The following is a 12,303-nucleotide window of genomic DNA, read 5'->3' on the forward strand; positions in this document are numbered from 1 at the left end:
CATATTAGCTGCAGCCTGCAGCCCTGCTGGGCCCCAGCCCATGGGATTAGGGTGGGGACGAGAAGGAACAGCACTGCCTACCCCCCATTCCCACCCTCTGTGCGCTCATTCACCTCATTCCGGCATGGGACCTCACCACCAACAGCATGGAGAGAGGTGCTCAAAACATGTCCCTCTATCTTTCCGTTCTCGAATGACGATGGCCTCCCCTCCAAGAGACTAAAGACCACTATGGACATGAGCACTCATCCCACCTCACCCTCTTACCACCTACATGGGAACACAACTGGGAGAGTAGGGGGCCAAGGGCTGTGGCAACTCCAAAACAAAAAGCTCTCCAGAGTGGTGGCCACATTTCTCCTGCCTGGAGTGGAGGCCACAGCTGGCAGCAGCAGGGAGTCAGCATCCCTCCTTGCAGCTCCTCCGTGCCCGCCTCACTCCTGCTCAGCTCTCTTCACTCCCTTACACCTGCCTCCCCTGACCTCTAGGAAAAGTCAGGGCCATTTATCACCTACCCCGTGGTACTGGGCTCTTTCCCTCAGTTGTCATCAACCAACTGCACTATTACATGTTTAATGACTAGCGTCCATGTTGGATGGCAAGCTCTGAGACGATGGGGACAGTGTGTCTGTCCTGTTTGTCGTCGTGCCCTCAGTTCTTAGCACACGCCTGGTACATCCTGGGTGCTCAACCAGATTCAATAAGTGCCTGAGTGCACGAGTGAGGAGAAGCTTCCTCGGTGCCCCTTTCCAGGCTCTGAGGAGTTCTGAGGCAACGTCATTTTACAAACACTGACCCCAGGACTTAACAAATTTCCTTTTATTAGCATTTTATTCTATTACCTTCCTATGTAAGAAAGGGCTTTCCCCAGAATCTTACTGCTCCAGATCTGACTCCAGGCCTGCCCAAGGGGCTATACACCGTGTGTGTGTGTATGTGTGTGTGTGTGTGTGTGTGTGTGTGTGTGTACAGGAAGTTTCGAACTTTTGAAGAGAAGCCTTCAGCCACAGTAGTGCTGATGGGTAAAAATTCTTGCTGGCAAGGAAAACCACTAAGGTGGTAAAAAGAAAAATGCTTTATAGCAGCGCCAAATCACCGGGAAGGGCATCCACTGTCAAAAGGTGGCCCATGGGAAGTTTATGGGACCGCTGTTGCATTTGGAGCAAACAGCCTAGAAAATCTGCCAATGACTGTTGAAGTCCACCTTCTGGTTGGAGAGAGATTTATAGAGCACCCTAAGTGTCAGCACCCAGGCATGAGCAGAGCTTTTGGTGGGGGTGGGCTCAGTCGTCTGTGTTGGGCCTGGCCTTCCCCAGCGCAGTGTGCTGTGGCCCGCTGGTGCAGAAGGCCGCCTTGGCTCTTGGGGGCTGCCGAGGCTTCACGGCCTTCTCGGGGGCCCTGCGAACAAGCAGAGGGTGGGGTGAGTGGGGCACCCCTCGACCTGCCCGCGTTTTGCGCCCAGTCTTCGCGGCTGTGAAGACAAGCCTGGCGGTTGCTGAGCTAAGTTTCGTGAAGGAGCTTCAGGAGGGACTGTAAATGAGAGACTTGTGGCACAGGAACAGAAAACGCAAGGTTTCTTCTCCCATTTTCTAATTCCTTGTGACCATTCTTGCTGAGCTGACACAGTCAACCCTCAGCTGCTAAAGGGGCCTGGGCCCAGCGGGTGGGCTCCGAGACAGCCCCCCGCCACACCCCGCTAGCTGTGTCCCGCCTGCGGCACTTCCCTGAGCAGCACCTTGGCCGTCAGTCTGCGGGCTCTGGGTGTACGCAGGCTGTGCCGTAGTGAAAACCAGAAGGCTGGCCGTCAAGGTGAAGTCAGAGGGCTCTCAGGGGCAGCCTGAGGCAGGGCTCCCGCAGGCCAAGCAGGGCTCTGTGCCTTTGCCCTCCAGCAGGTGAGATGACCTGCAGGCGGCCCGTCTGCAGGAGGACGAATCCCAGCCTGTGTTTCTGACATTCTTCAAGAGCTAATTTCTTCCTAATATCTGGCAAGAAGATATTTCACAACTGGGTATTCAAAGGAACTGGGCTTGCATAGTTTATGAGTTATGGGGAAGTCAGTAAAACTTTCCACGGAAAGTTCCGTAGAACCTTACAGAACCAGCTTCATCTGAGATTCTGATTGCAGGGGAAATAGTGTGAGGGGAGGCCAACTCACTTGGACAGGACATCCATGGTCTGCTGGGTGGCCAGAGTCCTCTTGTCCTGTGGTCCATATAAGAGGGTCTGGATCTGAAGACACTGCAGAACACCAAGTAGTAATTGTGAGGTTATGGAAATGTCACTGAGAGCATTTTGCAGGAAAATCAAGTCTCCCTTAAATGAGAGAATACTTCATTCATAGACCCATGCTATGACGGAATTAGTGTATTCTGAGTTTCTTCCAGGAACAGTCTGACCTTCAATTTGGATGCCCTGAGGGATCCAGGAAACAAATGTACAGTTTAGCACTATTTTGTAGAACTCTCTGTGACTGTCCGTATGCAAAACTATGTTTAAAAGTTATGTTTCTAGAAAATAAAGGCAAGAACATTTCTATTGACCAGAGGAGGGGTCTCTAGTTTCTAATTTTAAATGACCCTTGCTACAGCCCAAAAAACTTTTCTTCTTTTTAAAATGTTTTTGCTTTTTTGTAAAGAAGTGCTTTATCTTATATGGGCTTTCTGTATTCATTACTATGCAGCAATTTCTTAGGAGTTGATTTATTTAGGAGTTAAATATTCAGCTGTATATTATCCAGGACTGGCTTTGGCTTGATTTCTTCCTTCTGCTTATTGTCCTGCCATTTGGTTGCTTATACTGGGCCAGGGAGAGACATGAGAGTTGTGCCCAAAATGGTCAAAATAATTTTGAAGAAGAATGAGATGGAGGAGCTTGCTTTGCTGAATGTCAAGACCTTTTATAAAACTAGAGTAATTAAGACAGTGTGGTTTTCATCCAGAGACAGACAAATATATCAACAAAACATGGCAGAGAGTCTAATACTTGATAGATTGACAGAAGTGGCCCTGAAGGGTCCATGAGGAAGAGCTGAACTAGTCAGTAAATGGAACTGGTTTTCCAAATGGAAGGAAGTGGATCCCTACCACATATCAAACACAAAAATTAATCCCAGATAGATTGGGGAACTGTGAAATTAAAACTTGGAACTTATAGATGAAAATATTGAAGGATACGTTTATGATCTTGAGGTAGGGAAGTATTTCTTAGACAAGATCCAGACAAACCAAGAGTAAAAAAGACTGATGAAATTTAACTATATTAAAATTCAAAACATCTGTGCACCAAAATGCACCCTAGGCAAGGTACAGACAAACCAGACTGAGGGAAAATATTTGCACAAAACTGGAAAAGGATTAGCATAAAGCACTCATATAAGGTAATGAGAAAAAAAGCCTACCAACAGAAAAATGCTCAAAAGATATAAACATATTCAAAGAAGTTGAAAACAGAATGGCTAATAACCATGCCTAAGCTCACTAGTAATCAGTAATGCAAACTAAAACTTCAATGAGATTGCCCCTTCACCTACCAAACTGCAAAAATTATAGTCTGATAATGATAACACCAAGCTTTGTCAAAGATACGAAGCAACAAGAACTCTTTTATATACTGATAGTGGGTGTTAAAGTTGGTACAACCAATTTGGGAATATTTTGTAGAACAATTTGGGAATATTTAGTAATGGATAAGTAAACTGTGATATATGTGTATTGTTTATGCATGATACCACACAAATTTTTGATGTGTGTATGTTGCCACATGGATGAATCTCATGATTATAGAGAAGAAAAAGAAAATAGCAGATGAATGCATATATGTGTGCACATATTTGTATGTAAAATAAAACCATAGTAAAATAATAAAGATGAGAATGATATCTAATTCAGGATAGTAACTATCTGGAGATGGGGTGGGGAGGGGGCTTCAACTGGATGGGTCACGTTTTATTTCTTATACTGAATAGTAAGCTCAGAGGTGTTTGTTATATTATTTGTACTTTTCCTTATATCTGAAATATTTCATATTTTTAAAAGATTGAATGTGTTTTTCTACATGGTAACAGCTCGAGTCACAAAAGTTTTGGGGTTTGGGGACATCATACTGAAGACTGTATTCATTCTGATTGGCCAACTGTTTTTAGGTCTTTGGGAAAATTAACACACAGGCAGCCAAAATACTTTGTCTTTATGAGCTGTGGAAAACATCAAGACCATCTGAATGTTTCGTTCAATCTGAGGAATTGAGAATGTGATTCTGGATTCTGAGAATGTGGTTGTCTTTTGGAAGAAGGAAATATTATTAGATGAAAATATGGCAAGATTTTTTATATAACAAAATATTCATTATTTCTTAGCTGAATTATATAACACCTAAAAAGGAGTAAACATTTTCCTGTTATTCTATTTAGTATATAATCCAAATTCTGTAAAGGCAAGGATCCTAGCCCTTCCGCCCAGCAATCCCCGGACTTTCTGAATCTGCACTGGGGCCCTGGCTTGGCCTAGGCAATGTGCTGCTCATTCCCTGGGTTTGAGCTAGCGTTGCTTTAATCCACAGAGAGTTTGTTGTGACCTTGGAAATTTAGGAACCTTGAGAAAGTTCTGTGTTGCTTTGAGGGGAAGAAGATGGAGAGGGACACTGATGACAATTGATGCACTTCTAGCACTCTTCCCCATTTGGCTCACAGCTGCTGGGAGCCTGGGTACTCACCACCCAAAGCCCGGCAGAGGAGGCTCAGATGCGGACAGCGTGCGAGAAGCAAGCCTGCTCTCCCTCATCCATGTTAGTCGGGGAGAGGCCTCTCTGCAGGGCTAACACATCTTGCCAGACAGACTTCATTTTCTCCTACCTGGCCAGGAATACCTTCACTTGGTGTAAAAGATCAGATCTAATTTTAAACCCATCCAAACTTCCCTGTTTACATATTTATGAGTGCCTCAGATGTAGCTCATTTTGAGACAAGCTGATGTTGACATGCAATGGTGTTAATTCATTCACTGAAGCATTAGAATTTTACTGACATTTTAACGATTATTTGAGAAAATCTGAGGTCTCAGGACACTCTGCCTTAAGAGGTGGCCTCCAAAATCTGAAACTCAGGAGGAATTTCCATCATGCTCCTTTGGTTATTGAAGTTTCTTCTCCCTGGCTCCTCATCCTCTAGGGAAGGAGGTATTATACTATTAGCTGAATATTCACAATTCCTGGGAAAAAGGACATGGCACCTGACAGGACTTACACGGATTCTCACCGGTTTTGCTATAACCACATCTATCCCAGACCTTGTTGCTCATTTTCACTGGGGTGTTACGATAGTAGAGAGAGTGGAGTTAGGAGAGAGGGTCGTGGTTGGGTAAAGCAGCCCTTTTCAATAATCAAGCCCAGAGAGAGGTGAGCCCATCCCCATCCTACCCCCTATGCCCCAGCAGTCAAGACTCTTCTCTTTCTGGTGTTATTAGGGTTTTTTTTTTAAGGCTACTTATACTCACTAAGGGACTTTGCCCAAAACTGTAGCTGAAGAGGGAAGAGATGTAACCAGGAGATGTCAACCAGGAGAGGGAAACAGACCCTCAGCCCCAATCCCTTTTGTGATGACAGTGTCCAGGGAGGCCATACCAGGCACCGAGACAGGAAAAAGTGGTTCATCCAGTAATTGAACTGGTCTTCAAATGCTATGTTTTTGTTTTTGTTTTTGTTTTTTGCGGTACGCGGGCCTCTCACCATTGCGGCCTCTCCCGTTGCAGAGCACAGGCTCCGGATGCACAGGCTGAGCGGCCATGGCTCACGGGCCCAGCCGCTCCGCAGCATGTGGGATCTTCCCGGACCGGGACACGAACCTGTGTCCCCTGCATCTGCAGGTGGACTCTCAACCACTGCGCCACCAGGGAAGCCCCAAGTGCTACGTTTTTTAAAAAGTGTAATAATCCATTACTGACTTTTACTAGGAAACATCTTACATAGCTATATATTTATCTAAGAAACATAAATTGAATTTTTCAGTGTTCTGTGGCTCTTAGCTAAATTTGTTTAAGCATTTTTGCGTGAGGTAGGTTTTGTTAAAAACAGGTATTAGAGACAAAGTCAATAAATGTTAATTGAACCTACTGGCAGCCAGGCATTGTAAACATCTTGCTGAACTAAGTAAAGAACTCCTCAAACCTCGATAGGAGAACATTCTCCATCATAAATAAAGGTATTCTGTACTCTCCAGATTCTTCCAAGGAGGCCAGTGCACTCTGGTCTGAAATCAGCCTCCAAAGGGTGTTTCTCGTTTTCCTTTTGAGTGGACAAAAAACAAATTTTGAGGATCCAGATGAAGTTTACGAAGCCATTATATTGCTTGTGTTCTCTTTGATTTTACCTGCAGGGGTTGGGAGAAGTCACTTGTGTTTTTATTATACCTTAGATACCAAACAAGGAGCTTTCTTCTCTCTCCCTGCAGGAAGACAAAAGGGAACTCAAGCTTTCACAGCAGTCTGCAAGCTGTCCCCAAAGGGGCCATGTTTGTCTTGCTCACCTTTGTGTCCCAGGGCCTTGCACAGTCCCTAGCACCTAAGATGCAATATTTGCTAAATGAATGAATAAGTAAGTAAAGCAAAAGGTCAACTGATGAAATTCTTATATGACAACCTTAGGACATGGCTGGACCACAGGGCTACTGAAACCTCTGGTAGGGAAGCTCCATCGTGGGTGTAGTGTTACAGACCTCCACCGTCATAATCTGGGCACGTTCAATAGCAGAAAGAAAGAGTGCTGTCCTCCAGGTGCTGCTTTCTCTTAGGTGTCATTCATAAAGCCAGGGGAGTTAAGACACAGTCTTAAGCATTTGATGAGAACCTTAAAAATTATATTTGACACGACTTTGAGGTTTGAAAGTTAGGTTTCTAAGGAGCTCAGGAGCCAAGGAATCTGGGATAGGAGGCACCGGCTTGCTGTCCCCCTGGCTGCAGCCCACCTCTGTGCCCCAGAGCTCGCACCCTTCCCTGTGTGGACGTATGTGTGGACATAGCTTGCACCCTTCCCTGTGTGGACTGAGCCCTGTGTGGGCTCAGTGGCAGCTGCGGTTTGGAGGTTAGCTGACTTAGTCTACTCTGGCTTTAGAAAACCACAACAGTTTTAGAAAACCTGAACTCACAAGGAAGCATATTTTCTGATTTTGGGGGGGATCTCTGAAAATCTACAGTTGGTACTCAGGGCCATTTCTAGTCATGGCAACGCCCCTGCAGAAGTGGGTTGGGGTGCCTGAGCCCTCCTTTTCTCCCTCAACCTTCAGTCTTAAGTCCTGAAATCACATCATCATCTCTATTGGGAAATTTCCAACAATGAAAGTGCTGCTGGGACACATCCTATTTATTAACAGAGGCATTGCAGCCAGGCTGCAGCTAAAGAGCCATCTTTTAGTTGCAAGGCTATGCAACTCAATAATGGAAAACGGAGAAAGACATTTTCTTGCCTGGGAAGGGTCTGTGCCAAGCCTGTGTATTTTGTCTTTACATGAAATGAAAAAGCCAGAGAAAGGTAAAATATTTCAAATGATTCTAATGCTCAGAATCTGAAATCACTACTCTTCTTTATACATATTATCTGATGCTACAGTATGTCCGTGGAGGAGAAGTTACCCAGGAACACATGAACTGTGCTGCTATTTTCATGTCAATTCTCAAGGTTAGTATTAAGAAGAAAAGAAGACGTCAGACGCCAAAATACGTGGAAGTATGAAATGTCTTAAATGTTTAGAAAAACACAAATATACTTTTCATTTACTAATCTTTACAAGGCAAGCAGAAATGATCACTGGGGAAGTGAAAGGACAAACCAAGATACCGTTCATCAGACAGCACTGTCCTATAGAAACAGGGTCACACGGGGGTGGGGCTTGGTTTTCCCAAGCCCCTCAGAAACCAGCCTTGTCCTCTGGACCTGCGTCTTCTGCTGCAGGCACACATTCCCGCAGATGTTTGCTGAGCCCCTGCCAGACACCAACCCTGAGTCCACCTCAGTGATGGAACAGACGATGGGGGTTTCCAGTGTAGTGCGGGAGCCAGGCATTTAAAAATGTGTAAACAAACATAGCATAACAACTCATGATAAGAGCTGTGGAAAAGAAAAAAGAACATGGGCTGTGAAAGAATAAAGGGGTGGTGGTGTCAGTAGTGGTAGAGGGTACTTGGGTCGGTGAAGGCCTTTCTGAGGTGACATTCAAGTTGAAACCTGCAGGACGGGGAGTCAGCCATGTGGAGAGCACCAGGTCTGGGGGAGGTGGTGGGGGTTCCAGGCAGGAGGAGTGGCAAGTGTCTGAGGCAGCATACCCGGCCCCGCTCTCTCTCTCTCTCTCTCTCTCTCTCTCTCTCTCTCTCTCTCTCTCACACACACACACACACACACACACACACACACTTAAACACACACCTGTAGCTCCCTTACCTGGAAGCCCACTAATTCTGAGACTCAAGGATTGCTGCACAGGTGGGTAGGAAGCCTCCCATGAAAGAAATACAGATAGAGGAGGACCAGGGGCCCCGGGACAAGGGAAATGGGAGAGGAGGGAGAAAGGGAGGGAGGCCCAGGCGCTGCCACTCACAGAGCTGCTCAGAGCGGCCCGTCTGAAAAGCTCTCCCTGAGTATCTACGATGCCTGTCTTGGAGTCGAGGTGTCATCCTTGCTGTCTCCCTCACTCGTCACCTCTGAGTTGCCAAGTGCCATGGGTTCTGTATCTTTACTGACGTCCCTTGACTCCCCCACGACTTTGCTCCAGCCCCTGGACACTGTCTTGGAGCAAGCTACCATCATCCTTCTCCAGGATAACTGCAGCACAAATATTTAGAGAACAAATGCATCAGCAGGACTTCCTGTGGAGGGGCCTCCTGCTGCATTACCCACATATAAATTCAGGCTTTGTTTTTAGAGTGGACAGCCAGCTGTTTGTAGAAAAGCTGGGTTTGCCTATTTCTGGGCCAGATAGAGCAAGAAATCGAGGCCCCTTTAAAATTAAGCTTTTCAGGTCCCTCCTGATGTGGAGCTCGGCCATCCCACCCAGTCCCTCCTGAGTTGGTGTAGGAGCACCTGCCATTCCCAGCATCACTCTTTCCACTTGCTAAAGGTCACACTGAATTTATGTGGTAGGAGATTTTGCCTTTCTCTCCATCCCAGGCAATCCACCCATAAACTCACAATTCTCCTGCATCCAATGAGGTTTTGACAAACACCAGAAGGTCTCAGGCCAGGATGGTCTGTCCACACCCACAGTTCTGCACCCTCCAGACTTTGATGCCAATTTAGGAACTCCTGAGGCATTGTGCACCCACAAAGCCACGGTAAGTGTTCCCATATTGGAGGAGCTTTCCATAGCAAATGTAGCCTTGTCCTGGGCAGTCTGTGTTCAGCGCCTATATATGTTTTCTAAGGGACAGGGAAGGTGGGAGGCACTGTGCCTGGGCTGCCATAGTTAGGGGGCCCGACCCCAAGGAGAGCAACTCTTCCTGGCAGATGACGACACAGGGCATCCTATTGCCAGGAGACCTGGAATTCTGATTTCCACCCAGCCTGTAGCAGGCAAGGGAGGCTCCATGTTTTCCCCACAGAAGGTTAAGCCCTTGACCCCTTTAACCATCAGCTTCCATTCTTATACTATATCAACCAATTTACAAACATCTCCAAGTAACTAATGAGGGCTTGAAGTGTCTTCAAGCACACTTCTCAAACCAAGAACAGGATTCTGTATACGAAATCAATGTCATTATGACCTTCCTTTCTTTCAAAAAGTATCTGAGGTGGATTGCTGCAGCCCAGCAGTGGGTTAATCAAAGATGATTAGAAAAATCAAGATCAAGGGATCAAGGACGAATGAGACTCTACCCTTGAAAGCCGTACGGGCTAACACAGGGCTCTGCGGGGACTCCAAACTTGGCTCTGGATTGCCTGGTATCCAGGGCAACAAGGAAAACACCACAAAGGCTTAAAGGGAAAGCGAAACTAGGCGGGCCGCTGATGGAATGACAGGACATGAATCATGTATAAAATACAGCCATCTGCAGAAGGCTCTGTGTGTTTGGCCGGTTGGAGGAACAGCAAGGACCTGACAGTCTGTTCTAGAGATTTGACCTGTGGCCACGTAACACCTGTCCAGCGTTGGCTTTCTCACAGTCAACCTATGAATAAAAACCATTTTCTTTTGCCTTTCTTCAAATGATTCATCGTAGTGGGCTTTGAATTTCTTGGAGAGAGAGGTCACATAAAATTGTTATTCTTTTATAGAAAATGTTTATGTTCACAGCTATAAAGTAATCAGGCGGTGGATGGAACCCTGATGATGACAGTACCTAACAGGGAGGCCAGATTAAGATGGGACCCAACCCTGGTAACTGGGTCTGGGATTAGTCCTGAGATGCTTCTGACCTAGAAACAGTCTTTGTGAATTCTTTTTTGCAGCCTTTTACCTGGATGAAAATCTAGTTCTCCATGTTGCAAAAATGGGAACTTTTGCAGTGGAAATTTCCATCTGGAGCCAACAGAGTTCTCCAACGTTCCCCTGCAGATGCCTTTGAAAGAAAGATCAATACTATGGTTTTCTTTTCAGTAACTTAATCCCACTGTCTGCTTTGTTTCTCGTGCCTTCCTGTTTTTCATGCCCACAGAACCATGCCTGGGCCATTCAGCACAGGAGAGCACATCTGGAAAGTCCAGTATTCAATGGATTCCTGCTCCAGAGTTGAAAACTTGGGGGATGCAGCTGTTGTTGTGATAAAAACAAGAGAAACGCTGGGCCAGTGGCTTTTGAGAGCTGCTGCTGCTGCTGGCTGTGCAGAGCCCAGCACTAAATACGGCATCTGAAAAGTCCAGCTCAGGAGCAGATGTGAGAGGCACGTTTAAAGCCCTGTGTGTGCCCTGGTGTTCATGAAGCGGCCAGCCCTGTCCTCAGGTGGGTACGTGGGGACCAGTGGAAATGAGGACTGTGTGTACCACAGCGGCCATGACCTGCAGACATACACGTTTCTACCCTTTTCTCTCTGACTCTGGCAAGTGGCCAGATAGCTTTAAAATGTCAGTCATTGTATTTAGGACTGATTGGTTAATGAGGCCAAATGAAAGGTAAAAACATCACCAACTTCCACTGCAGGCTCTGGAAGTGATGAAACCTGGAGTTTCTTGAAGCTGAGCTGATATTCAGCCCCGTGGGTGGGCCTGGGGCCCAAAGCAGTGATTCTCAACTTCCCCCTGGAAGCTAAAATGCAGGTCCCTGGGTCCCTGGGCCCCTGGCCCTTTGCCCCAGACTCTGGTTCAGAAGGTGAACCTAATGCAGGGGGTTTAAGACCCACACTTGGCAAACCACTGGCATTAAGGAAAATGTGGGATTTATTTAACAGTAACTTACCCATAGACAATTCACTTCTAGGAGCCTCAGGCCCCTTGTCTGTAAATCAGAGCTACTAAGGTCTGACCTGGAGGGTTGCTGTGAGGGTTGGGAACGATGTATGAGCTGCCATAGCAGCAGTAAGCCTGGCCCCCAGGGTGTGGTCAGTAGTGGAACCAGCCTGGCCCCACTGGAGTCAGCAGGACCATATGAAGGTTTGTGTGGCTCCAACTCAAATTCTTGCACGTCTGCTAACATTTGCCCCCCTCCCCTATTCCTGGGTCCCTCCCCTGCCTGGAGTTGAGTGTCTAGGCTGAACCCTCAGAAGAGTTTTTCCATATTCCATCTACCCTCCTCAGGGGAGAAACAAGGAAGAAGGAGCTAAGTTGAGACTCCCAAGGGCAGGTGGTATGCCTTGGCCAGGACAGCTCCTCTCTTTCCTCCGTCTGGGCCCTTCAGCGGCCTGCACTCTGCACCCGGGCAGGGCCTGGCACTTACCAAAGCAGCCCCACTCACCTTGCCTCATACTGGCCTCAGAACAATTGTGGGAGTGAAGGAGGGCTTGGGGTTGCTGTTTTCTCTGTTTTACAGATGACAAAACTGAGGCCTCTTGCCTTGATTCTTGGGCCACTCCATTCCATTCTCAACACTGTCCTCACAGTGATTTAAAAAAAAAAAAAATCCAAAGAACAAATATAGACCTATTGTGCCCTACTTAAAATTCCCTCAGTGGCTCCTAGATGCTTAGAGCCAGGTTCAGAAAACTTTTTCTGCAAAGGGCAGGTGGTAAATATTGTAGGCTTTGTGGGCCAAGAGATAAAATCGAGCTACTATGTAGGTACTTAACCTAGCAAGAGAGGAAACGAAACAAATGTCCACAAACTTTTGTCGATGAAATTTAAAGTATAATAATAATAAGTATATTTTTGGGGTAATCTAGTTCGACTAATGAA

The 12,303-nt window shown here is 46.4% G+C and overlaps 1 protein-coding gene across 5 annotated transcripts in view; it reads right to left on the reverse strand.

The window, feature by feature from the left end:
- Positions 1–137: 137 nt before the first annotated feature.
- The window catches only part of TTC23 (tetratricopeptide repeat domain 23), a 113,546-nt gene continuing 101,380 nt past the window's right edge, over positions 138–12,303 (reverse strand). For all 5 annotated transcript variants that reach the window (XM_079914331.1, XM_079914330.1, XM_079914332.1 and 2 more), the window contains 2 exons: positions 2,156–2,238; positions 138–1,398 (listed from right to left, as the gene is read on the reverse strand). In XM_079914331.1, coding sequence (XP_079770457.1) covers positions 1,284–1,398; positions 2,156–2,238 — 198 coding nt within the window. In that variant the 3' untranslated portion in view covers positions 138–1,283. The remainder of the gene's footprint in view (positions 1,399–2,155; positions 2,239–12,303) is intronic.

The sequence above is a fragment of the Stenella coeruleoalba genome (assembly GCF_951394435.1).
Source record: "Stenella coeruleoalba genome assembly, chromosome: 2".
Classification (NCBI taxonomy): domain Eukaryota; kingdom Metazoa; phylum Chordata; class Mammalia; order Artiodactyla; family Delphinidae; genus Stenella; species Stenella coeruleoalba.